Source organism: Phacochoerus africanus, chromosome 8, assembly GCF_016906955.1.
Source record: "Phacochoerus africanus isolate WHEZ1 chromosome 8, ROS_Pafr_v1, whole genome shotgun sequence".
NCBI lineage: Eukaryota > Metazoa > Chordata > Mammalia > Artiodactyla > Suidae > Phacochoerus > Phacochoerus africanus.
The window spans coordinates 94,796,675-94,824,276 of NC_062551.1; the positions used below are offsets into that span (position 1 = coordinate 94,796,675).

The window sequence follows — 27,602 nt, forward strand, 5'->3', positions numbered from 1 at the left end:
AACAAAGCAACTGCAATTGTCCTAAAAGGACTTATATTCCATTGAAATAGAAAAAAGATCCGCATGTCTGCACATAGACATAGAGCACATGCAAATAAAAGCTACAGATTATCTATACTATCCATAAATAGTTTTTCCTAATATACATATTGTTTATTTAATGAATGAATTTTCCAGGATCTTTTCTAGTAGAATCTTTAAGGTGACATATTTCACAGCTTAGTATTTGCAGGGTTTTTTTTGTTTGTTTGTTTTTTCTTTATTACTCAATGAATTTTATTACATTTATAGTTTTACAATGAATATTTGCAGTTTTTATGTTGCCATTTGTATGATTTATCCAGCTGACTCTTGCCTTCCATCAATGTGGGTAATTTTGCTTGGCCATTTGTACCTTGTCTTAGACCGGGGGCAGTTTCGTAGAGTCAGGTTCTAGTTACAGCTTGTCCCTTAACTATCTGCATGACCTTCGTCAAAAAATGTAACACCTTTTTGGTCTTGACTTATTCCATCTTTGGTAAAGGAACTATATTGTCTGCCTACCTTGCAGATAGTGCCACAAGTCAGATGAGATGATACATGAAAACGGTAAGATCCTAGCTGTGGCCATTCATCAGGGATTAGCATATGGTATAATGCTTAAGAGGGTGAGAGAGATTGGTGTTTTCTGAGCAGCTGGAAAAGTGGCCTCCTGAGATCCCTTCCTTCTTCCAGCTGTAGACATAACCAAGTTATTGTGGTGTCCCTACTGATTGTGCTTTGTTTGTGGGGATTTTTCGGCCAGGCTTATCACCAAGAACTGCTATCTCAGCAGCAAAATTTCATCCTGGCCACTCAGTCAGCTCAGGCCTTCCTGGACCAGCACGGCCACAATCTCACACCCCAGGAACAGCAGATGCTGCAGGAGAAGCTGGGAGAGCTGAAGGAGCAGTATGCGACTTCCCTGGCCCGGTCAGAGGCAGAACTGAAGCAGGTGCAGACTCTCCGGGACGAGCTGCAAAAGTTTCTGCAGGATCATCAAGAGTTTGAGAACTGGCTGGAACGGTCTGAGAAAGAGCTGGAGAACATGCGTAAGGGAGGCAGCAGCCCCGAAGCCCTTCCCGCCCTGCTGAAGCGGCAGGGGAGCTTCTCAGAGGATGTGATTTCCCACAAAGGAGACCTGAGATTTGTGACGATCTCAGGACAGAAAGTCTTGGACACAGAAAACAGCCTTGAGAAAGGCAAAGAGCCATCAGCAAGTGGAACCTTAGTGAAGGACAAGCTGAAGGATGCAACAGAAAGATACACGGCTCTCCATTCAGAGGTACGCAGGTTCCTGGCAGCCTTACACAGCTGTGGATGGTTTCTGGGGCTTACATTAGGCACCTCAGGACACAGTGAGCAAGCCGATTTGAAGCTTGACCAAGGGCAGAAAGTCTTCATGGGCTCTGAAAAAATGTAAGATATAGGAGCCCTTGCACTTACACCTGATCCAAGCACTATCTGGGGTATATCTCTCTCCAGTGGTGAAGGATCATGGATCCTGACCAACAAGCCTGGGCTCCCCAGACCCGGCACAGGGGAAACAAACTAAGTACACAGTCTTTCTTCCTGGACAGAGCGTCTAGGGTAAATCCTGATCTTCCTCCCCATCAAAAACTCCCTTTAGCTCCCAAGGTATAGAGTCTAGTCAGTTCGTTACCTGTCTCATACTTTTTGGCAACCCCTTTAACCACCCCCCCAAAGAAACATGCTTTGTATCTCCCAGTCCCCACCTTTGCCTGCAACGCGATGTGTATCTCCTTGGGGATGTCATTACAACTTTTACTAAGTCTTCCTGGGTATATAATAGAGTTGGGGTGAATAGTATGGATTAAGCAGTCAGGACCCTGCTTGTAGAAAATGATTGTTATCTGTCCTGGGAGGCCAGCACTGCCCTTGACTTTGTTACAGTCAGTAGCAGAGCCAGGCCTCTTTGAACTATGCCTAGGAAGCTGCTGCCTCTGACCTGACCTGCTGAAGCCTGCTTTTCCTTCCTTCTCTGGCACAGTGTGCACGATTGGGCACTCACCTGAATACGCTGCTGGGCCAGTACCAGCAGTTCCAGAGCAGCGCCGATAGCCTACAGGCCTGGATGAAAGCTTGTGAGGCCAGTGTGGAGAAGCTCCTCTCAGATACCATTGCCTCTGACCCTGGGGTCCTACAACAGCAGCTTGCGACAACGAAGGTGAGCCAGGGCACAAGCTGTTGGCCTGCATGGCTTAGAGTACCCTCAAAGCAAACCAAATGCTTGCATAGGTTAAAGGCAGCGGTTGGGGGGCCTTGGACAAGATCTGATTCCTAGACACTGTGTTCTAATGTCTGCAGCTCTGGATACACATAATTATTCTATTATTATCCCACTCAGTAGCTCTTAACTCCTAGAACCAGCTTTGATTACACACTCTGATGTTTTTCTTCTATCCTTTTTCATGGACAAGCAGCAGTTGCAGGAGGAACTAGCTGAGCACGAAGTACCTGTAGAAAAGCTCCAAAAAGTTGCTCATGACCTCATGGAAATTGAAGGGGAGCCGGCCCCAGATTGCAAGCATGTTCAAGAAACTACAGGTATGAAGCAGCAATAGCCAGAGTCCTCCCCTAATTCCTGGTTCTGTCATGTATCATGTTGTGTTGTACAAGTGTCTGTGGCGATGGCTAGGGGCTGAGAATATAGTTCACCCTCTAATGGATTTTATTCTTTCACCATAGAAGGCCTTCTTGGTCTGGCTTCAACCCTTTTTTTGTGGCCTTCTAGCCACACTCGACTTTTTTCCTTTCCCAAGTAATCTAGTCATTTCCTCATTACTTTACCCCTGAAGTTTTTCATGCTGCTTATTAGCTGCTAACCTTTTATTGAGTGCTTACCACGCATGATGAAATTTTGCTTGTGGTGGAGATGGAACCAGGAAGTTACTTCTTTTGTAAAGTGCTGACCACCACTGGCCCCCAAAAGAAGCAAAAGATAAATCATTCTTCCTCTGGGCTTCTCTACTATAGTACTCCTAGTACAAATAGAGAACTTGGGAATTTATTTTCATCATTAGTTATGATGTGCCTTCCTCTACTTGTGCTCTCTTGAAGGACTTTGGTTTTTTTTGGGGGGGGTGGGGGCGGTCCATGGCATATGGAAGTTCCCAGGCTAGGGGTCGAATCAGAGCTATAGCTGCCACCCTGTACCACAGCCACAGCAATGTGGGATCCAAGCTGAACCTGCGACCTACACCACAGCTCGCGGCAACACCAGATCCCCTGACCCGAACCGGCATCCTCATGGATACTAGACAGATTCATTTCTGCTGCACCACAATGGGAATCCCCTAAAAAAAAATTCTTTTTTTTAGAAAGCACAACACAAAAATAGTTTCCACTCTCTTTTCTCATGGCCTTGATTTTCCAGATTCCATACTCAGCCATTTCCAAAGCCTCTCCAGCAGACTGGCTGAGCGCTCTGCTCTCCTGCAGAAGGCAATTGCCCAGTCTCAGAGCGTGCAGGAAAGCCTGGACAGCCTGTTGCAGTCCATCAGGGAAGTTGAAAACAACCTGGAAGAGGAGCAGGTGGCATCTCTGTCATCAGGAGTCATCCAGGAAGCCCTGGCCACTAACATGGTGAGACCTGTGCCCCAAGAGTTAGCATGGAGGGTGTATTTGCCATGTTCTGTAATGACATCACTTTGGAAAAGTATCAGGAAAGGAATTCATTTCTGTGAATCTTCTAATAAGAGAGATGATGACTAATCCCCATAAAGGTATGTCTATCCAATTTTCAAGCCATTGGTAAGCTTGAGGAACAGTGGTGATAGCAAAGTCCTTGGTGGCCCAGGCTGGAGAGCTAAGGGTACGGAAGGTGTTCTGATGGTTCTGTTGCATTCCTCCAGCCCTCCTTGAGATTACTTGAAGTTTATCAGTTTGTGGCGCAGATATTCCAAAATAAGCGAGCCGAGAACTGATAGACATGTTCTTGACCACAGAAACTGAAGCAGGACATTGCTCGGCAAAAGAGCAGCTTGGAGGCCACCCGTGAGATGGTGACCCGATTCATGGAGACAGCAGACAGCACCACGGCTGCAGTGCTGCAGGGTAAACTGGCGGAGGTGAGCCATCGCTTCGAACAGCTCTGTCTCCAGCAGCAAGAAAAGGAGAGCTCCCTAAAAAAGCTTCTGCCCCAGGCAGAGATGTTTGAACATCTCTCTGATAAGCTGCAGCAATTCATGGAAAACAAAAGTCGGATGCTGGCCTCTGGAAATCAGCCAGATCAAGATATTGCGCATTTCTTCCAGCAGATCCAGGTGAGGCTATATCCAACAATTTGGCAGAATAAAGGGAAAAGAAGGGCAAGGGAAAAAAAAATTTACTGAGCACATGCTGTGTCAGTTAGTGTACTAGTAGAGACTTTACCTGCATTATCTTAAAGAATTCTAATAGCCATTCTGTAAATTAGATATTGTTTGTCCCCCCCTCCCTTTTTTTTGCCTTTTTAAGGCCACACCTGTGGCATACAGAGGTTCCCAGGCTAGGGTTGAATTAGAGCTGTAGCTGCCATCCTCCACCACAGCCACAGCAAAACCAGATCCCGGCCATATCTGTGACCTACACCACATCTCATGGCAACGCCGGATCCTTAACCCGCTGAGCGAGGCCAGGGATCAAACCTTGGTCCTCCGAGATACTAATCAGGTTCATTTCCTCTGAGCCACTGTGGGAACTCCTTGTTTGTCCATTTTTTGAAAACATAGCCTAGATGTGTTTTTCCACATCTTCAGCCCAGATCAGCAGGGATCCTTAGCTCATAGCCACTCAGTCTTTCACGTTGATAGAAACTTCATCCTGACATATGCTCTCACAATTAACTGCTGCAAGAGGAAGAGGGCATATCATATCTGTTTACATTTCATTGGTCAAAACATATTTCACATGACCACCCCTGGCTTTCAGTGGAGTGGAGAAAGGTAACCCTACCATACGCCTAGTAGGTGCAGAGCTGGGAATCTTTGATAAAGGGTTATTACCTCCCAAGATATAGATGTCTATCCAGGAGTAGGGTTGCGGGTACTTAATTTGACCAAGTAGTGGCTAACCTGAGCTCCAGGTGGCTGCACCTGCTCACGTTCCCGCCTGTTGTACCTCAGCATTTGCTCTATCCCTACATTGCTGCCTTAGGTTTATCCAACTATCTGACTTTTTCCACACTATATGCAGTCTCATTGTTTTGGTTTGCTCTCTTTTTTGCTTTTTTTGGAAAAATTTTAAACATATAACAAAGTAAAAGGAATGGTACAATAAATACCCGTATACTTTTCACCTGGCTTCATCAATTGCTAACTGTTTTAACTGCAAACCATGCCCACAGCTGTGATCCATGCCATAGCTGCAGCAACACCAGATTCTTCAACCCACTGCGTGTGGCTGAGGATCAACCCACGCCTCTTACAATGACCCAAGCCACTGCAGTCACATTCCTAACCCACTGCACCACAGCGGGAACTCCTAAGTTTTATTTTTAAACATTAATATAGCTCATAACTTTTTTTAAAAGTTACATTCAAGGGGAGTTCCCGTCATGGCGCAGTGGTTAACGAATCTGCCTAGGATGCATGAGGTTGCGGGTTCGGTCCCTGCCCTTGCTCAGTGGGTTAACGATCCGGCGTTGCCGTGAGCTGTGGTGTAGGTTGCAGACGCGGCTCGGATCCCGCATTGCTGTGGCTCTGGCGTAGGCCGGTGGCTACAGCTCCAATGCGACCCCTAGCCTGGGAACCTCTGTATGCTGCGGGAGCGGCCCAAAGAAATAGCAAAAAGACAAAAAAAAAAGTTACACTCAAGGTATAGCAAAGGGAATAAGGATGCACTCTTACTCTCTTCCCTGTCTCTTCCATCCCATTCTCATTCACCCCCACAGGTAATGGGTTTCAGGTTTATTCTATTTCTTTTTTCCAAAATAAACACACCATTTCTCATTCTTCCTTACACAGAAAGGGGTACGTTATATAATCTTTTGCGCTTTCCTTTTTTATTTAATATGTGCTGGAAATCATGTAATTCATAATGGTCTTAGATCTCTTTTTTATTTTTTTAAACTTGGAGTTCCCATTGTGGTTCAGCAGGTTAAGAATCCAACTAGTATCCATGAGAATGCAAGTTTGATCCCTGACCTCGCTCAGTGGGGTAAGGATCCGGCATTGCCAAAAGCTGCATTGTAGGTTGCAGATGCAGCTCGGATCCTGCATTGCTGTGGCTGTGACATAGACTGGCAGCTGCAGCTCCAATTCGACCCCTAGCGTGGGAACTAACATATGCTGTCAGTGTGGCCCTAAAAAGCAAGCAAAACAAAAACAAAAAACAAAAAAACTGTACATTAATTTTGAGGATAAACCATAATTTATTCCACCAGACTTTTATTCTGGTTGTTAACCAGGATTGTGCTATTAGGAATAACACCACAGTGGATAACTTTGTATATTTCACTGATATTATTGAAAGTATATATTCAGAATAAGTTCCTAGAGTGGAATTGTGGCAACAGAGGATGAATGGCTATGTGGTTTTGTTAGGTAATGGTCAGATTTCCCTCCATGAGGAATTCAGCATTTTGCATTCCCACCAGCAGTGTATGAGAGTACCTGTTTCCCCTGTAGTCTCACTAATAGAATACATTGTCAAGCATTTAAGTTTTTGCTAATCTTATTGATAAAACATGGTATCTCAATGTGATTGTAATTTTTGATTTCTTCGCTCAGTGAAGTCAATTATAGTTTTATACTATAAATAATAATTTGTAAACTATGGGTTCATATCTTTTGCCATTTCTGTCAAAAGTGTGGTCTTTTTTTTTTTTTCTTTCAACTTAAAAGAGTTCTATGTTAGGGAAATTAGTTCTTTATATGTGAGGTGTTGGAAATATTTTCTCACAGTTTGTCCTTTGTCTTTCGCTTTGCTTATGGTGTTTTTGGCCATGTAAAAGTTGTTTTAAAAATTTCTATACAATAGATTTTATCCCTCTTTTTAAAAATTGAATATAGCTGACATACAATTTTATGTTAGTTTCAGATGTACAACATAGTGACTCAACATTTAAATACATCACAAAATGATTACCATGGTAAAGCTAGGAAGCATCTGTCCCCAGTTACTACAGTATTTGTGACCATATTCCTTATGCTGTATTTTACATCCCTATGACTTAAATTTATGAGGGGAGGTTTGCACCTCTTAATCTGTTCACTTATTTCACCCATCCTTCCAGCCTTCTCCTCTCTGACAACCTCCTATTTGTTCTCTGTATTTATGAGTCTGTTTTCATTTTGTCTTGTTCATTAATTTATTTTGTTTTTTAGAGTTCACATATAAGTAAGATCATACAGTATTAGTCTTTTTCTGACTTATTTCACTTAGCCTGATACACTCTACAGTTATCCATATTGTCACTAATGGCAAGACTTCATACTTTTTAGGGCTGAGAAATATTCCATTGTGTGTGTATGTGTATCACTTCTTCTTTATCCATGTGAATTTTTATGCTGGACTCCCTATTCTATTCCTTTGACTTATATGTCTATTTTTGTGCCAGTACCATTACTGTTTTGATTACTGTCTTTGTAGTACAGCTTGAACTCAGAGATATCACTCTTTCATTGAAGATGTATTTTTAGTCATAGTTTGAAAGCCTTTTGCCACACCCAGGTTATGATGGAATTTATGCTCACTTTCTTCTAGAACTTGCATGGTTTCATTTTTTTTTAACTTGATTATTTTAACAATTGAAATGTATTCTGAGGTATTATGGTATGAGGTATGAATACAAGTTTATCTTTTTCCAATTTTCTGTCTCGTTGTTTCCAATATCATTTCTTTGAAAAGTCTATCTTCACCCAGTAATTTGAGGACACATCTTTATCAAATACAAAATTCCAAATGTATTCAAGTCTATTTCTTGATTTTTCTATTCTATTTCACTATCTTTCTGTTCACTAACCATAGTATACTTTTTTTTTTTTTATGAGGCTGTATCTGAGGCATATGGAAGTTCCCAGGCTAGGGGTCAGATCAGAGCTGCAGCTGCCAGCCTATGTCACAGCCATACCAATGCAGGATCTGAGCTATGTCTGCAACCTTCACCACAGTTCATGGCAACTCTGGATACTTAACCCGCTGATCAAGGCCAGGGATCAAACCTGCATCCTCATGTTTATGCTAGTTGGATTTGTTACTGCTGAGCCACAATGGGAACTCCTGAACATTTCTTTAAAGGAGATAGATTCCTTTGCAACTCCTAGCCACTTTCAGGTGGATTGAAAAAATCCCACATATTTTATGTTACGATCTAGAAGTTGACCCAGTAAACATACCTCTTCTCTTTTCTTTTTTAAAATGAGTTTTATTTTTTCCATTGTAATTGGTTTACAGTGTTCTGTCAGTTTTCTACTGTACAGCAAAGTGACCCAGTCACACATACACATATACATTCTTTTTCTCATATTATCCTCCATCATGCTCCATCATAAGTGACTAGATATAGTTCCCAGTGCTGTAACAGCAGGATCTCATTGCTTGTCCATTCCAAACATGCTTCTTTTTTTGTTCCCTCTTTTTCTACAGATTAGGGATAACTTGTCTAAGCTTTAATCTAGATACATTTCATTCTTTAGAGTCTATTGGTTTATAAGGATGAAAGGATTAATACATTTTCTTGTCTGCTTGACAGGAGCTCAATTTGGAAATGGAAGACCAGCAGGAGAACCTGGATACTCTTGAGCACCTGGTCACTGACCTGAGCTCCTGCAGCTTTGCACTGGACCTGTCCCAGCACCAGAACAGGGTACAGAACCTCAAAAAGGACTTCACAGAGCTACAGAAGACAGTTAAAGAAAGGTGAGTTTTCATATGTTTGGAGCTAATTTTTTCTTGCTGTAGAATGACGTGATTTTCTCTTCCTTCCTTATCAGACAAGATGGCATCAAAACTCTGCTACTGAGCCATAGGAGATTGGAATGTGCCTCTTTCAAAGCTACTCAGTCTATTTGATGCTTAGTGTCTTTCTGTTACTAAATTATGAGTTCTTTCGCAGTAGTGGAGCCTGGTTCCCCCTCTGTACCATGAAAAGCCCTGGACACCTGGACCAAACAGAACAAATCGTGTCAGCAAGTAGGATTGTGGCAGGATTTGAAATAGTGAGAAAAATTGGAAGAGACTTCCCGGACATAATTTAGGGTTATGTTGGCTCTCCATACTGCTTGTTTTGACCACATTTAAGTAGGCGTTTTGAAGGAGTTTCTGGATTCTTCTTTTAAGGCAAACGTGGGAAAATACAACAAAGGTGACTGACTTCAGATTATCAGCTCACTGTTGAAAAGCTGTGGTCCCCCCGTGAGAAACCCTCACGTGGGTTTAAAGCTTCGTACAACTTCCTTTGGTTTAGCCATAAATATCTCTGTTTAGCAGATGGCTATAACTTCGGGGAAAGCAGTTGCTCATATCACCCCTGTAAGCAGCAGGTTATTTAGTGCAGGGGAACGGGACAGAACAGAGGCCAAGAAGGCTTTGTTTTTCTTCCTCTCTGTTGAAGGCCTTTTAGCTTTATGAAGAACCAGGATCTCTGGCTCGAAGTCTAATAGACATGACCATTTCCAAAAGTTAATTTCAAGACTGAATTCTCCTCCTTCTTTGATTTATTTTACTCATTGATGTGCTTAGCCTAACCTCGCTGAGCCTCAGCTTTGGCATCTTCCTTGCTAAAGGAATTAGCATTTGAATTGGGCCTTGAAGAGTCAAATACCTAAAAAATAGCTGAGCTGAACTTGAGATCCAAAGCCTGCATTCTTTCCATTGTATCATAGTACCTAAATAGCAGGCTCTCTTTAGTTTTTCTCACTTTCACTTTAGCCTGGAGTAAGATTGAAGACTCCTTTCTCCAGAAATGTCCAAACAAGGGCAACAGATTCCTTAGTTTGATGCTCTCCTACATTATATGTGATTGTTTAGCCAAAGCTGCCATGGAAAAGATTATGGGAAGGAAAGGCCCTGTTAGGAAACTGATGCCTAGAGTCCTAGAGTGAACCTAGTTTTAGTTCAAGATGACTGCTTTACAAAGCGTAGTCTGGCCAGTAACAAAATGTCTCCATTGACAGAGAGGAAGATGCATCGTCTTGCCAGGAGCAGTTAGATGAATTCCGGAAGCTGGTTAGGACTTTTCAGAAATGGCTGAAGGAAACTGAAGGGACCATTCCGCCTACGGAGACTTTCATGAGTACTAAAGAGCTGGAAAAGCAGATTGAACACCTGAAGGTAGGTGAACAGAGGATCTCCAGGAGCAATCAGTCTAGACAGCCGTTTGGGAAAGTGGTGGGAGAAATCCCAGGTAGCCATCTGGATCAGAACAGCAATTCCTCCATTATTTTCATGTGGTTTCCCACCTACCGCCACCCAAGCACTGAGCACCAAAACATCTCCTGTATAAATAACAACAACAACAACAAAAAAAAACCCAGTCATCTGGGAGTGATACCTATAAAGTTTCAGCTATTTGGGAGCAAGTCTGTCATGTTATAGCAGGTTATGAAAAAGACAGTTGTCAGGTCTCAAGCTCACACTCTCATTGTATGTTTGAGAATTAGACAATTATATGTGAGCAGTTGACCAAATATATGATCAAGAAATTGAGGAGAGAAGAACTAGTACTATGGCTACTAAAGGAAAAGTTAGAACCAGGTGGTTGCAAGGTATCTGCAAGGGTAGTATCAGCCTTTCTCCCATCTGCTACAGAATCCCTTCTCTCTTGGATTCATAGTCATCCAGCCTCAATGTTTGCACCTCTGACTTGGTTCTGATTTTTGTTGAAACCAGCCTTCAATTAACTCTCATGTGTTTGCCCTTATTTTCTTAGTATAACAGCATTTATCTTGAGCAGACAAAAGAAAAGAGTTTGATTGCTTTCACAGAGAGAATGTCAGGAGCATTTGCTGTGGGGAATTCCCCAGGATAGAGATTTCCCCAAGTTCTTGGTTCATGGTGCCCTTTGTGTTTCAAGAAAATCCCCCCAAACTAAAAAACCTCACTTGTCAAGTGGTCAGGTCCATATAGCTTAACAGTGGTTGTTCACATGGCGTCCAACAGATGTCAGTGTATTTCCCTCAAAAATTTAAAATATCCTGTGAGTCAGTGCATAGTTTGGGAACTGTGGCTCTTTGGAATCAAGAATAACTAATAAAAAAAAATTGACAAGCTCTGAATTGACAAAGCTCAGTTTGAAATTAGGCAGCATGAGCTTGCCAGATGTTCATGGCTCTGTGTCTTTCTCTGCTGCTACTCTGCAGCTTAAAGTCAAAAGCAAATTAAGATTGTCAAGGAAATTCAATGTGGAGGAAGGGATTGAAGGCTAAGATTGTGTCCCTGCTTCTAAAGGAGTAAAATTCTACTTCTGCAGCAGGCAGTTCACAGCCTAGAGACAGCATGACCAGATAGCTTTTGTCTTAGAGCAGGTTTCTCTACATCTCAATATCTAGCTCCTCATTTTACCTCTCAAGTACCATTTCTTCCCCCCGCCTTTTTTTTGGCCACACCCACAGCATATGGAATTTCCTGGGCCAGGGATTGAATCTGAGCTGCAGCTGCGACCTACACCACAACTGCAGCAAGATTGGATCCTTAACTCATTGCACCAAGCCAGGAATCAAACCAGAGCCACCACAGAGATAATGCTGGATCCTTAATTTGCTGGACCACAGTGGGAACTCCTACGATTTCCTTTTTATTCTTTACATACATGCTGTTCCCTTGGTCCACTTGGCAAACTCTTAACTCCAAGACTTCTTTCCTCCAGACAGAGTTAGATTGGTCTCCTTTTATGCTCTTAGAGTCTAGTGACTGTCCATATCACTGTAATAGCATTTATCAAATTATAATGTAATTGATAATCTGAGATCTTGGTTTTAGGAACTGTGTCATAATCCCATTTTGTATCCCCAGTGTTTGGCACATGCCTGGCCTATAGTAAACACTCAAAAAATATTTGATTGATAGTGAGTGAAAGAGAAGGTCCTAAATATTCCAGAATATCATTCTCCCACACCTTGGCTGGCTAAACCAAGGTCTTGAAATGGCTGAGTAAATGAGGATAGTTGCTTAATACTTGTCAAAACTTTAAAGAGTATATCTAGAACAGGTGTCCTTACGTATGAGGAGAAAGCCTCCAGATGTTACATTTTGCTATTGTGTTCTTGAAACAGGGTCTCCTAGATGACTGGGCAAGTAAGGGAACTTTGGTAGAAGAAATCAATTGCAAAGGCACTTCTTTAGAAAATCTCATCATGGAGATCACAGCACCTGATTCCCAAGCAAAGACAGGTGAGTGCAGGCTCTTAAAGATGTGGTGAATAAATATCCTTTCCTTTGGCCTTGGGTGGTGACCCCTCATTTGATAAAAGTCAGAATCAAGTTTGGATACGAGAACAAAGAGGGTTTCTAGAAGCAGTCTTCGTGCTCAATCTGATGTGTTTTCCCACTTGCTTTATAACATTGCTCCATTTTGCAGAATCCCTTACCGTGATGGGAAAATAGTAAGGGGACTAGTTGGCCCACTTAGAACTGTCAGATGAACATAGAAGGATTAAAATAGGATTTTCTATCTTGAGGAATTTCTCTCTTTTAATATGTGAAAGGGATGGTTATGCATCAGCTTTAAATTGGGGTCAGCCCTGGAGGGTAAAAGCATGATATCTTGGAAGAGGCTAGGTATTTAGGAGTCAATATTGGTATACCAGGGACCGGCACACTTTTTAAAAGTGCATGTGAAGATGGTGCCCAGATAAGTGAATGGTCTCTGCCTGCAAATTAAGTCTTTTGAACAAAGTGCATTATGAGCTCAACAGTCACTTGCTGTTGTTGATTGGGATCTCCTAGGTTTTATTGCCAGACTATGTTACTACACCCCTGTAGTCACTTAAACAGTAAGGGAAAATTTACTTTCTTTTTTTCCTCCTGAGAATGACTACTTTCCTGTTGTATCCTGAAGTTCAAAGATCTCTTGGAACTACCCAGAAGTGACAACATTTCAGGGAATTGGTGATTTTTATATTTCAACACTTAATCTAAATTTAGTGACTTCTGTGTATGACTTGAATCACTCAGCAAACTTTTTCTATAAAGGGCCATATACTAAATATTTTAGGATTGTGAGCCATATGGTTTCTGTCACACCTCTCTTGTTGTAGCAGAAAAGCAGTCATAGATGGTATATAAATGAATGGGTGGGGCTATGTCCCAATAATGCTTTGTATATATAGAAATAGGTTTGGCCTATGGACTAAAGTCTTCTGACTCTAATTTCTGGACTAGATCAGTGATTGTTCAAGCTTTCTAGAGTATTAGAATCCTTTTTTAAAACTAAATCTCATGTAGAACTCTACTATATAAAACAAATAAAAACATTTTGTTGACATAAAATTCCCTTAGAAGTGAATTTATAGCATTTAGCTATTATGAAATCCATCAGTGAGACTATTGAGACTATTTTAGTAAATGTAAAATTTTGAAAAAGAGGATTGTTGGATGACAACTTCATTATATGATTTATTTCTCAGTCTTTCTTTTTTTTTTTTTGCTTGGATTGTATCCAGAAAATATGGTTCACACAGATTAATAGTTGCAAATGTTTTTAAAAGTTCACTTTACAAGTATGGACATTTCTATTGTTAAATAGTTCTACCCTAATGAGAGCCTGCTCCGAGTAGATATACCTCAGCCTTTTTTTGTTGTTTTATTTAATGTAATTCACGTGTGCTGTAGATGTTTTTCATTGTACATGAGTGGACATGTGTAGGCTCGAATATTATAAAATGCCTGTGAAGAACTACAACTTTTCCCATCAGTGACACTCAGAAAGAAATTTTTTTATTTTTTTTATTTTTTGCTTTTTAGGGCTGTACCCACGGCATTTGGAGGTTCCTAGGCTAGGAGTCAACTCAGAACTACAGCTGCCGGCCACAGCCACAACCGTAGCCATACCAGATCCGAGCCGTGTCTTCGACCTACACCGAAGCTCATGGCAATGCCGGATCCTTAACCCACTGAGCAAGGCCAGGGATCAAACCTGCAACCTCATGGTTCTTAGTTGGATTCGTTTCCGCTGTGTGATGATGGGAACTCCCAGAAAGAAATTTAAGTATATGCATAGAGGTGCAGGAGCTATTTTATTCTTCACTTGCAAAGCCGAATAAATTGGTCGTATCTACAGAGTTACGATGTGGTGTTCAGGTCTCAGTCAGTGGGTGAAGGATCTGGCGTTGCCATGAACTGTGATGTAGGTCACAGACACAGCTCAGATCCCACATTGCTGTGGCTGTGGTGTAGGCCAGTGGCTACAGCTCTGATTTGACCCCCAGCCCGGGAACCCCCATGGGGTGCAGGTGAAGCCCTAAAAAGACAAAAAAAAAAAAAATGTGGTTTCCACATAACTGAATGTGTATGTTTTATTGCAATGTTTAAGCACTTAGAAATATATTCTGAATTTTAAAGTTAAACCAGACATTTGTAGGAGTTCTCATGTGGCGAAATAAGGTGAAGATCTGGCATTGTCAACTGCAGTGGCTTTAAGTCCATTCCTTGGCTTGGGAACTTCTGCAGGCATGCCCCCCCACCCCCCAAAAAAGCCAAATTTACAGAGCCCCTAAAGCCACCTCCTTAAGTTGCTTTGAAAACCAATTTGAGGAGTTCCCATCTTGGCTCAGTGGTTAACGAATCTGACTGGGAACCGTGACGTTTCGGGTTCAATCCCTGGCCTTGTTCAGTGGGTTAGGGATCCAGCGTTGCCGTGAGCTGTGGTGTAGGTTGCAGACTCGGCTTGGATCTGGCATTGCTGGGGCTCTGGCGTAGGCCGGCATCTGTAGCTCCGATTAGACCCCTAGCCTGGGAACCTCCATATGCTGTGGGTGCGGCCCTGAAAAGACAGACAAAAAACAAAAAATAAAAAAACAAACAAACAAACAAACAAAAAAAAACCCAATTGAAGATCACTAGCCTGAGTGCTCTTAAAGTTCTCAGCTGTCTCTGAAAACACATGAGTGTTCTAGCATTTGTGCTCTTCCGATTTCCTAAAGTGCTTTCACATATGCTACCTCACCACCTCTCCCAAATAACCCTATGAGAGCTGACAAGATAGGTAGTATTATCCTCCTATCCCAGAGGACATACTGAGGTCTGTCCTAGCTTAAGGCTCAGGTACTGAGATAGTGACGCTCTTGGCTATGACCGTCTTCTCCACATTACTAGTCCAGTTTCTTTTTGGCCATCACCACACTGCAGTGGAATATGATCTTTCCACTTGATCCATTTTTTTTTTCTTCTTTGGCTGCCCTGCTGCATATGGAGTTCCCAGGCCAGGGATCATATCCAGGCCACAGTTTGGACCGTTGCCACACCTGTGGTAATGCCAGATCCTTAACCCACTGTGCGGGGACCAGGGATTGAACCTGCGTCGCAATACTCCAGAGATGCTACCCATCCCATTGCACCACAGTAGGAACTTCTATACCATTTTTTAATTGAAAATGCAATCATGTTAACATTTAAAAGTTTTACAGTATTTTCTGATAAAACCTTGCACATGACTTTTTCCACAGTGCAGTCAGTGCACACAACCCTAACCCTAACCCTAACCCTGCCCCCCTTCTTAATATCACTTTTATTTATTTATTTTGACCACACCTGTGGCTTGGGGAAGTTCCTAAACCAGGAATTGAACCTGAGATGACAGCAGTGAAAATGCTGAATCCTAACCATTAGGCCACCAGGGAACTCCTGTTATGCCCTTTGAATGTAACATTATGTTATGACTATTCTTCACATTTCTGTATAATCTTTATAATTAAATGATGTGGTTTTTACTCAGGTTACTCCTAAAACACAAGGAATCAACTTGGGGAGAATATAGGTGAAACTGTGGTAATTAGAAACAGAGGCAAAGGCCCTAAACAAAACTTAGGGAAATATTTATCAGCCAGATTTATTGACGCTTTGAATTTCTGTTTTCTGGTGGGGAAAGAGGAGTAGAAAGTCATGAAAGAAAAGACAGGGACTCTTTTGAATCAGTGTTAAAAAAGGCTCGTTTTAATGTCTTTACTAAAAGATGCTGCTTTTTTTTATGTCCTTAATTTTACTGATTCACTTTTATTATATTGAAGAATATTGATGTTAAAGTTAAATCTTCTTGGGAGTTCACATCATGACTCATTGGTTAATGAACCTGACTAGTATCCATGAGGATTCGTGTTTGATCCCTGCCCTTAACCTACAGTGTTGCCGTGAGTTGTGGTGTAGGTCGCAGATGCAGCTCAGATACCGAGTTGCTGTGGCTGTGGCATAGGCTGGCAGCTGCAGCTCTAATTCAACCCCTAGCCTGAGAACCTCCATATGTCACAGCCCCCAAAAAATAAATAAGTAAATAAGCAAACTTATAAAATAAATAAGTAAAGTAAAACCTTTTGGGCTGTATTTTAAGTCATCATTCCAAAGTATGTCTAATAGTATTCTAAAGACTTAGTCATTTTACTTATACTTGCTTCACAAAATTAGGGCAGTGTCCAAAAAATCCAAATTGGAGATTTAAGAAGACAGTTTGGATTTCCTCTAGAAAAAATTGGTAATCGTTACTGCTGAGGAGCAGAAATACCTCAAGTGACACTGTTGCCTGGCAGCTAAAATGATTTGTCTCTTTCCATGAGTATGTTGTCTTGTGCTGTGTTAACTTCCTGATAACCTGATCTTAAAGTGAGTGCCAAAGGACAGTTTCAGTGCCTGTATGTATTCCTAACACGTTTGTCTTGCCCTGTTTGTCTCTGTCCTTCTGCTCAGGTTCCATACTGCCCCCTGTAGGAAGCTCTGTAGGCAGTGTAAACGGATACCACACCTGCAAAGGTGAGAATGCCATTTCAATGGTGCCTCTTTGTTGGGTGTGTTAGGACAGTGTTTATGTTTGCATCTGTGTATGTTTCCATATATGTGGAAGGCCTGCTGCCAGGATAGGTGTGAGGATAAGAATCTGAGAGAAGCAACTGTGATGCCTCTTTGTGGCCAGCTAAAGGCTAAACAGTTTGGCAGCCAGTGAAATAAAGGTACTAAGCAAATAAACTGGACCACTAGCTAAGCCCAGTAAGGACAGACCTGAAAGAAAATATAAGCAAATATTTTAATTATAAAGAAGGCATACTAGAGGTAGTCTAGCCCTCAGCCTCCCAGCTAAGTTTTCTTCTCTGTAGTTTGAAGAAGAGGAAGCAGAAGAATGCACCAGATCCTTTACTCCCTTCATTTTTGTTGTTTCCATGTTTACGTAGCATTTTATTTATACATCTGAGTATATGTAATGCCAGAATCAGAAATCAGATTGATGAGAGCTCTTTTGCTTTTTGTCTGTAAACAGGAGCTTTTATGTGATTTACCGGGAAGATTATCTTACTAGAAAGAGTAGGAGAGATACTTAATCCTGTTGAATAATTTAGTGAGGAACCAGTGAGGATGCATGGAGAGCTATTCCCAGTGTGATTTCTGTTTCTGTGATGCTAGATCTGACGGAGATCCAGTGTGACATGTCAGATGTAAACCTGAAATATGAGAAACTCGGGGAAGTGCTACGGGAACGCCAGGAAAGCCTTCAGGCTGTCTTCAGCAGAGTGCAGGAAGTTCAGAAGGAGGCAAGCTCCGTGCTCCAGTGGCTGGAATCAAAAGAGGAAGTCCTGAAAGGCTTGGATGCCTCTTCATCTCCAACCAAGACAGAGACAGTGAGAGCCCAAGCTGAGTCTAACAAGGTACTATGCTCGCCTTAGCTGTATCCCAAGCACTCAGAGCAAGGGCTATTGTACCAGCGTTCCTGCCAGAGCCTCGGGCCTGTGAGTGCGTCATGCCACCCACTCAGGCATGATGACCAGCAAGTTTGACTTTCAAATGATTAATATGCCTAAGCTCTCCCAGAGAATCTTCTTACTTATGAAATTAGAGAGTGTCATCAATCAGAATGAGAAACGAAAGCAGATCTGTTTGTGGAAGAACAGCCCTCCTCAGAAGCATCAGTTCAGAGTTCCCATTGTGGCTCAGCATTCAGAATCCGACTAGTATCCATGAGGATGTGGGGTTCGATCCCTGGCCTCACTCAGTGGGTTAAAGGATCCAGCATTGCCGTGAGCTCTGGTGTAAGTCACAGACATGGCTCGGATTTGGCTTTGCTGTGGCTGTGGCCCAGGCCAGCAGCTGTAGCTCAGATTTGATCCCCCAACCTGGGAACCTCCTTATGCCATGGGTGTGGGCCTTGAAAACCAAAAAAAAAAGCATCAATTCATTGAGAATGGATCTAGTTTTCTGTGTGATGGTGCAAGCTAGACCTTCTCATCAAAACACCTCTCTAACTCTTGGAAGGATCTAAGTAGATGTGATTACAGTTCATTCTTAAGATTGACATGTAGGAGCAGGAAAAATGTCAAAAGAAGTAAGACCACACAGAAAATCCTATAAAAATTTTTCATAAAAAAATGTTTATATTCTAGGAGTTCTTATCATGGCTCAGCAGTAATGAACCCAACTAGTATCCATGAGGATTCTGGTTCGATCCCTGGCCTCACTCAGTGGGTTAAGGATCCGGCATTGCCATGAGCTGTGGTGTAGGTCGCAGATGCAGCTTGGTTCTGGCGTTGCTGTGGCTCTGGCGTAGGCCAGCGGCTGTAGCTGCAATTCAACCCCTGGGCTGGAAACTTCCACATGCCGCAGGTGCAGCCCTAAAAATCCAAAAAAATAAAAATAGAAACAAAAATGTTTGTATTCCAGTTGAGCCCAGCATGTCACCTCCCACAACTGCATGAGCATCACCATCTTCAGCATGGTTGGATTTTGACACTTTTAGTTTATAGAGATTAGTAGTTTTCTTATTGGATTACTAATGTGTTGTATATAAAAGAAATTCAGATCCTGCCATCTAGATTTTTCTTTTAAATAAAAATTGAAGCAGCAAGGTTAAGTATCTTGAGAGAAGTCATTGATAGAATCAGCGTAGAACCTATTGCTGCCCAGTCATCTGTCATTTCCTCCACACTCTCAACTTTGTTTCCTGTCCAGAAATTCACAGCACATGTGATGTTCTTCCTCCTAGGCCTTCCTGGCTGAACTGGAACAGAATTCTCCAAAAGTCCAAAATGTGAAGGAAGCCCTGACTGCATTACTGATGACATATCCCAACTCACAAGAAGCAGAAAACTGGAAGAAAATGCAAGAGGAGCTCAGTACGTTTTTACAGGGGTGTTACAAATTCGCTAGATCACTTGTCTTCAAAGCAAATACAGAATTTCAGCACATTCAATAAACGAGAATTATTTTTAGTTAATTTTCATAAGGAAGCAAGAGGGCTGTATAGGGTTAGAGAATGATCCAGATTATGAAAAAATTTAGAGATTCCAGTCAAAGTGTCAGAAGTTTGTGTTTCCTGGGCAAGTCTGACAGTTTTCTGTGACAAAGAGAACATTCATGATAAAAATGGAAAATAGTCTAAATATTCAGTGAAAGAATTAGATAAATGATGCTGCTTTCATAATATTGAACTATGAATGATGTATATGAATGTGTATTTGGTATAAAAAACTTAATTGGTATGAGAAAAACTTACGAAAGATGTTCATAATATAGTATGTTTAAAAACAGGCTATAAAACAATATGTATGCAGCATAAGATATTTTATATGCATTGTGCACATAGTTCTTTGCAATTTTGTCCCACGTGTAGTTTCATATAACTACCACCACAATCAAGATACAGAACTGTTTGTTACTTTAGTTAAAATTAAATGCAGGTTATTTATAACTTAAAAAACATTTCAGAGTTCCTTTCGTGGCTCAGTGGTTAATGAATCTGACTAGGAACCATGAGGTTGTGGGTTCGATCCCTGGCCTTGCTCAGTGGGTTAAGGATCCGGTGTTGCTGTGAGCTGTGGTGTAGGTTGCAGATGCAGCTCAGATCTAGCATAGCTGTGGCTCTGGTGTAGGCCAGCAGCTGTAGCTCCGATTAGACTCCTAGCCTGGGAACCTCCATATGCCGTGGATGCAGCCCTAGAAAAAGACAAAACAAAACAAAACATATTTCAATAATGCTCTAGGGGTCATTTCCTGTAGTATACTAGGAACGTAATTTAGGGACCAGGCCAGTGGCAGATGAGAGTAAAGGAATACATTCTCTCATTTCCTTTCTACAGATTCCCGATGGGAAAGGGCCACTGAGGTGACAATGGCTCGGCAAAGGCAGCTGGAGGAATCTGCAAGTCATCTCGCCTGCTTCCAGGCTGCAGAATCCCAGCTCCGCCCCTGGCTGATGGAGAAGGAACTGATGATGGGAGTGCTGGGCCCCCTGTCTATTGACCCCAACATGCTGAATGCACAAAAGCAGCAGGTCCAGGTGAGCAGTATGGCTGAATGCTTTAGAGCAAAGAAATCGGAGTCACACGAACCGGGTTTGAACAGTAGGTTTACATGGCCTTGGACAAGTCATTTAACTTCTCAGTGTCTCCATTTCCTCACTTTTAAAGTATTTTATTTATTTTCTTGTCTTTTTAGGGCCACACCTGCGGCATATGGAGGTTCCCAGGCTAGGAGTTGAATTGGATCTGTAGTCACCTGCCTGTGTTGCAGCCATAGCAACACAAGATCTGAGCTGCACTTGCGACCTACCCCACAGCTTGTGGTGACGTTGGATCATTAACCCACTGAGCGAGGCCAGGTATCCAACCCACATCCTCATGGACACTAGTTGGGTTTGTTACCACTGAGCCACAACAGGAATTCTTCTACTTCCTCACTTTAAATGAGAGGTTTATAAGGTCTTCATCATGGTACCTGTCAAATAGCAGACATTCAATAACTGTATTGTTAATATTATTGACTGAAGTAGTAAGATTGGCAGATATGAGAATGGGAATGTTCAACTAAATTATAGAATCATAGTTTAAATGCCTAGTGGCAGTGATCCACATTACTTTGTACAATGTCTTATATATGCTGGCTTTATTTAAAGATTTTCTTTTTTTGGTCTTGTTTTAGGGCCCCACCCATAGCATATGGAGGTTCCTAGGCTAGGGGTCGAATTGGAGCTGTAACCGCCAGCCCATGCTGCAGCCATATCAATGCCAGATCCAAGCTGCGTCTGCAGCCTACACCGCAGTTCACAGCAATGCCGAATCCTTAACCCACTGAGTGAGGCCAGGGATCAAACCTGCATCCTCATGGATACCAGTCAGATTTGTTTCTGCTGAGCCACGATGGGAACTTCTATTTAAAGATTTTCTGCTGATCAACCCTCAAAAAATTGATTTAAGTGCCTAACATCTAGAAATTTAGGTTAGTCCAGTTATGGCACTTCTAATGTTAATTTTGCCTAGAACCTTCTTTTATATCCTTTCTCAAACTTGTTCTGTTTCTCTTCCTCACCTACAAAGTTCCCTAAGTTAAGATCTAAGAGTAGTTTGTCAAAGGACCCTTTCTTTTAGCCCCAGTGTCTAATTCATTATCAAGTCCTATTTTGTCTGCTTACAAATATTTTTCTAATCCAATGGTTTTCAAACTTTTTGATCTCGAAAACCTTATATACGCTGAAGAATTATTGAGAACCCCAAAAAGCTTGTGTTTATCTGATACCTGTTGATTGTTAACTGTATTAAAACACTGAGGAAATTTTTAATATGTATTTATTAATTAATTTTAAAAGAATAATGATTAACATTTTTATGAAAAAAATAACATTTTCCAAAATGTAAAAAAATTGGAGTGGCACTGCATTTATATCTTTGCAAATCTCTTTAAGTCTAGCTTAATAGAATGTTCTCAGATTTTCATATCTGCATCTGCATTCAGTTTTTTATGATGTCAGATGTCCTGAAGTCTCTCAAAAAACTTCTTTGAAGATTTGTGAGAGGATAAGAATTTTAAAAGGCAAATAGCATCTTAGTATTATTATGAAAATAGGGAGTTCCCGTCGTGGCGCAGTGGTTAACGAATCCGACTAGGAACCATGAGGTTGCGGGTTCGGTCCCTGCCCTTGCTCAGTGGGTTGACGATCCGGCATTGCCGTGAGCTGTGGTGTAGGTTACAGACGCGGCTCGGATCCTGCGTTGCTGTGGCTCTGGTGTAGGCTGGTGGCTGCAGCTCCGATTCGACCCCTAGCCTGGGAACCTCCATGTGCTGCAGGAGCGGCCCAAGAAATAGCAAAAAGACAAAAAAAAAAAAAGTTTTTTCCTCACTGACCCCATGCAAGAGCCTTGGGACTCCTGAGGGCCACCAGACCATAATTTGAGAACCATTGTTCTAATCTTTTCTTCTCCATTCTGAATGCCTTAAGTAGGCTGAATCGAGGGCCTGTTCCATTGCTATAGCCTGCTAAGGGGCTTCTTGGGGTTTTGTTTGTTTGTTTTTGCTTTTTAGGGCCGCACTCTCGGCATATGGAGGTTCCCAGGCTAGGGGTCCAATTGGAGCTACAGCTGCCAGCTTACACCACAGCTCACGGTAACAACAGATGCTTAACCCACAGAGTGAGGCCAGGGATCAAACCCGCAACCTCATGGTTGCTAGTCAGATTTGTTTCCTCTGTGCCACAACAGGAACTCCATGGGGCTTCTTGGTTTAGTTTATGCTCTACACAGTAATCAAATTATCCCCTCAACATATATCTGAATCTATTAAAATGCTGCTGTGGCTCTTGGCTGCCTATTGAACAAAGTTCAAATACCTGCTTACTGTGGTGCCTAAGGCTTTTCACAGCCTGGTTCCAGTTTGTCTTGCCGGTTCTTCCCGCACATACCCGGGCTTCTTCCCACAGTGGATAACGGGTTCTTTCCTTTTTTGTGTGTTTTTATTTTTATTTTTTTTGTCTTTTTGCCATTTTTCTTGGGCTGCTCCTGCGGCATATGGAGGTTCCCAGGCTAGGGTTTGAATTGGAGCTGTAGCCACCAGCCTACTCCAAAGCCACAGCAACTCAGGATCCGAGCCGTGCCTGCAACCTATACCACAGATCACGGCAACGCCGGATCCTTAACCCACTGAGCAAGGCCAGGGATCGAACCCACAACCTCATGGTTCCTAGTCGGATTCGTTAACCACTGCGCCACGATGGAAACTCCCATCGGGTTCTTTCCTGAACACACTGTACTCATAGATCTCACAATCTCTGTACCTTTGCTAATCGAAGGCCCTCTTCATAACCAGCCTGACTTTCTGTTCACTTAGAGAATTCACATTTTCTTTATCATGTCATCTGTGAAGCCTTTCCTGATTTCTCTCTTCTACATTTGTCTCCCCTGAGGAATTAACCACCTTTACTTCTTGTTTTCACAGTTCTAGGTTCACAATTACATTTTATCATTTTTACTTATGTTATTTACATATCTGTTATTCCTTGAGGTCATGTCATATTCATTTTTATACAGTGTAAGTGCTCAATGTTTTCTATAAATTTTCTTATTTAATCCTTAAAGTAGCCAAGTGAATACTTATTTTACAGATGAGGAAACTGAGAGATTTGGAGAACTTTTTAAAACTTGCCCAAGTTTATATAGTTAGAGAGTGGTGGAGCCAAATTTGAACCCAGGCAGTCTGACTCCAGAGCCTGTAATCCTAACTTCTTTGATGAGTGAAACAGTGGACAGGAAAGAATAAAAAGAAGTGATACTTAGCTTTAAAGAAGTTAATTGTCTAATTGTGCTATACTGTAATGTCCAAATTATATGTGCTATTGGAATTTCAAGAAAGGAACTAAAAAAAAACAGAGGCATTGAGAGTTGATATGGCAAGCCTAGCCAGTAATATGGCCCACTGTGGGCCCAGGGTTCCAAACTCCCAATTCAGAGGCCTGGGTTTTGCCTAGCAAAGCTGATGGTGCCAATCCAGAAAACAAACCTTGGTTTCCTAACCAAAGCCAAACTTGGTAACTGATGTTGAAATAGTATAGGACAAATAAGGAGAAGAAACAAAATAGACAAAATCAGTGGTCCTTTAAAAACAAGTTTTTATTAAGCAGTCATTAAAAGTGATACATTTTCCTCAGAGAGAGTGGTCCTTGGAATTTTCTGGTTTATTTTCAAAAGGAGTTGGCACTACTTGGCACAGTCCAAAGTCAGTTTTTGTTTTGACACTGCTTTTAGATCTGTATTTGCTCTCTAAACGTCTGGTGTCATTTCTCTTACAGTTTATGCTGAAGGAATTTGAAGCACGTAGGCAACAGCATGAGCAGCTGAACGAGGCGGCTCAGGGCATCCTAACAGGCCCGGGAGAGGTCTCTCCATCCAGCAGCCAGGTACAGAAGGAGCTCCAGAGCATCAATCAGAAGTGGATTGAGCTGACTAACAAACTCAATTCCCGTTCCAGCCAAATTGACCAAGCCATTGTCAAAAGCACCCAGTACCAGGAACTGCTCCAGGACTTGTCAGAGAAAGTGAAGGCAGTTGGACAGCGACTGAGTGGCCAGTCAGCCATCAGCACTCAACCTGAGGCTGTGAAGCAGCAATTGGAGGAGACCAGTGAGATTCGATCTGACGTAGAGCAGCTAGACCATGAGATTAAGGAGGCACAGGCCCTCTGTGATGAACTTTCAGTGCTCATTGGTGAGCAGTACCTCAAGGATGAGCTGAAGAAGCGTCTGGAGACAGTTGCCCTGCCTCTCCAAGGTTTAGAAGACCTTGCAGGTGAGTTGGGGTGGAGAACACAGTGCTGCCATTATTAGTGGCAAGCCAGAAGAAGGAGTGGATTTGTGGTCATCCCAAGAATACACAGTGACCCTTAAATAGCTTTTGGACTCAGAATAGTATTACCCTATCCCTTTATCTAGCTACAGTGAGGACTGCCGTGGTTGTGAGACATTGCTGGGGCACTCACAGTGCGTGAAGCTTTACATGCCATAATCCTGGAGTAAGAGTACCAGCAGGTAGAGATTCATGCTCAAAGATGTACTTCCACAGATGCTCACTTTCTTTATACCATGGATACACACACACACACACCCCTCCCATATATACAGAATTGGAACATGTTCTGGATGTCTTATGATGGCCTTGTACAAGTAAAATTTTGTCATTAATTTGTTTCCTCTTTTTCTAGAAACCTGTATAGCTTTTTACCAGATGAGAATTACAGATTAACATATGGCTTTTTACCAGATTAGAATTATAGTAACAGAAGTAATTGAAGACTACTTCTGTTACTCAGATCACCTTACAAGGTTGATGTGAAGATTAAATGAGATACAGTACATGAAGGAGCTTAGCTGTGCGCTGCTTTTAGGGCAGGCCCTCAATGAGCATTAGTTTCCTCTTCCTAAGATTAGACCATATATACACTCATCAACCATTTTAAATGCCATGTTCAGATGTGATGGTTTAAATTCAATTTTTTCATTTCAGCGGATCGCATGAACAGACTCCAGGCAGCCCTTGCCAGTACCCAGCAGTTCCAGCAAATGTTTGATGAGCTGAGATCCTGGTTGGATGACAAACAAAGCCAGCAAGTGAAAAACTGCCCCATCTCTGCGAAATTGGAGCGGCTACAGTCTCAGCTACAGGAGAACGAAGAGTTTCAGAAGAGTCTTAACCAGCACAGTGGTTCCTATGAGGTGATTGTGGCAGAAGGAGAATCTCTGCTTCTGTCTGTTCCTCCTGGAGAGGAGAAGAAGACTTTACAAAACCAGCTGGTTGAGCTCAAAAGCCACTGGGAAGAGCTTAGTAAAAAAACTGCAGACAGACAGTCCAGACTCAAGGACTGTCTGCAGAAAGCTCAGAAATATCAGTGGCATGTGGAAGACCTGGTGCCATGGATAGAAGACTGTAAGGCCAAGATGTCTGACCTGCGGGTCACTCTGGACCCAGTGCAGCTGGAGTCCAGTCTCCTGAGGTCAAAGGCTATGCTGAGTGAGGTGGAAAAGCGCCGCTCCCTGCTGGAAATACTGAACAGCGCTGCTGACATTCTCATCAACTCTTCGGAAACGGATGAAGATGACATCCGGGACGAGAAGGCTGGCATCAACCAGAACATGGATTCCATTACAGAAGAGCTACAGGCCAAAACAGGGTCCCTTGAAGAAATGACCCAGAGGCTCAAGGAGTTCCAGGAAAGCTTTAAGAACATTGAAAAGAAAGTTGAAGGGGCCAAACACCAACTTGAAATCTTTGACGCTCTTGGCTCTCAAGCCTGCAGCAACAAGAACCTGGAGAAGCTGAGAGCCCAACAGGAAGTGCTGCAGAGCCTGGAGCCTCAGGTGGACTACCTGAGGAACTTCACACGGGGCCTGGTGGAGGATGCCCCAGATGGGTCTGACGCTTCCCAGCTTCTGCGTCAAGCGGAGGTGACCCAGCAGGACTTCCTAGAAGTGAAGCAAAGAGTGAACAGTGGTTGCATGGCGATGGAAAACAAGCTGGAGGGTATTGGCCAGTTTCATTGCCGAGTCCGAGAAATGTTTTCTCAGTTGGCAGACCTGGACGATGAGCTCGATTGCATGGGTGCCATCGGCAGAGACACTGACAGCCTCCAGTCCCAGATCGAGGATGTGCGGCTGTTCCTTAGCAAAATCCAAGCCCTCAAGTTAGACATCGAGGCCTCGGAAGCAGAGTGCCGACAAATGCTGGAGGAAGAGGGGACTCTGGACCTGTTGGGGCTCAAGAGGGAGCTGGAAGCCCTGAACAAACAGTGTGGCAAACTGATGGAGAGGAGTAAAGCTCGACAGGAGCAGCTGGAGCTGACCCTGGGCCGCGTCGAGGACTTCTATCGGAAGTTGAAAGCCCTCAATGACATGACGACAGCAGCAGAGGAAGGAGAGGCCCTCCAGTGGGTGGTGGGGACCGAGGTGGATGTCATCAACCAGCAACTGGCAGATTTCAAAGTAAGTCTTACCCTTGTTTTTAATCTCTTTTTGTCTAATACAGAAACCGATTGAGTACTCATCTTAACTTCTGCTCCTGGTTTCATGATTCTCACCTCCATCACCATCAAAGCACACAGTTTGGAGACCAGACAGTCTCTTGGATTTCTGGGCAACCGGTTTGGACATTTTTTTCTGTTGTATCAGATTTTTTCTTGTATCAGATTTTTCAATCCTTCTTGGCCTGACACTAGAAATTTACTTCAATGTTTATAATTTATTTCAATGTTTATAACCAATTAAGGGTATAGAAAGAATGTCCAAACTTTCATTCTCACTCTAAGAATCTCCTCCTGTGATTTCTTGAGGGTTCAAGTTAACTGAGTTTGTAACAGCAGTGAATGTTGAGGGCTCTGTTTTTGAATCTGAGATCTGAGAATCGACATGGTAAACATGGACTCCTCTTGCTAAAGTGTGTATTTTTTCGCAGATTTCAAGGGAAAATTATTGATGCGTTATGAAATATGCAAAATTCTCCTCAAGTATTAAGATAAAACATGATACTTTAAAGACATTTCCACATGGAACAGGGAATGCTTAAGACTGTGCTGCAGGAATTCCCTTCATGGCTCAGTGGAAACAAATCTGACTAGTATCCATGAGGACACAGGTTTGATCCCCGGCCTTGCTCAGCGGGTCAAGGATCCAGCATTGCATGAGCTATGGTGTAGGTCAC

At 42.5% G+C, this 27,602-nt stretch overlaps 1 protein-coding gene across 18 annotated transcripts in view; it reads left to right on the forward strand.

Moving 5' to 3' along the window:
* Nucleotides 1-27,602, forward strand: part of MACF1 (microtubule actin crosslinking factor 1) — a 334,551-nt gene that overhangs the window by 220,137 nt on the left and 86,812 nt on the right. For 17 of the 18 annotated variants that reach the window (XM_047793443.1, XM_047793433.1, XM_047793438.1 and 14 more), the window contains 14 exons: nucleotides 785-1,303; nucleotides 2,030-2,206; nucleotides 2,463-2,586; nucleotides 3,416-3,624; nucleotides 3,987-4,304; nucleotides 8,714-8,880; nucleotides 10,137-10,293; nucleotides 12,234-12,351; nucleotides 16,855-16,917; nucleotides 17,563-17,804; nucleotides 19,136-19,265; nucleotides 20,229-20,428; nucleotides 24,206-24,701; nucleotides 25,416-26,887. In XM_047793443.1, coding sequence (XP_047649399.1) covers nucleotides 785-1,303; nucleotides 2,030-2,206; nucleotides 2,463-2,586; nucleotides 3,416-3,624; nucleotides 3,987-4,304; nucleotides 8,714-8,880; nucleotides 10,137-10,293; nucleotides 12,234-12,351; nucleotides 16,855-16,917; nucleotides 17,563-17,804; nucleotides 19,136-19,265; nucleotides 20,229-20,428; nucleotides 24,206-24,701; nucleotides 25,416-26,887 — 4,392 coding nt within the window. The remainder of the gene's footprint in view (nucleotides 1-784; nucleotides 1,304-2,029; nucleotides 2,207-2,462; nucleotides 2,587-3,415; nucleotides 3,625-3,986; nucleotides 4,305-8,713; nucleotides 8,881-10,136; nucleotides 10,294-12,233; nucleotides 12,352-16,854; nucleotides 16,918-17,562; nucleotides 17,805-19,135; nucleotides 19,266-20,228; nucleotides 20,429-24,205; nucleotides 24,702-25,415; nucleotides 26,888-27,602) is intronic. The other variant, XM_047793445.1, reaches the window with a different exon arrangement.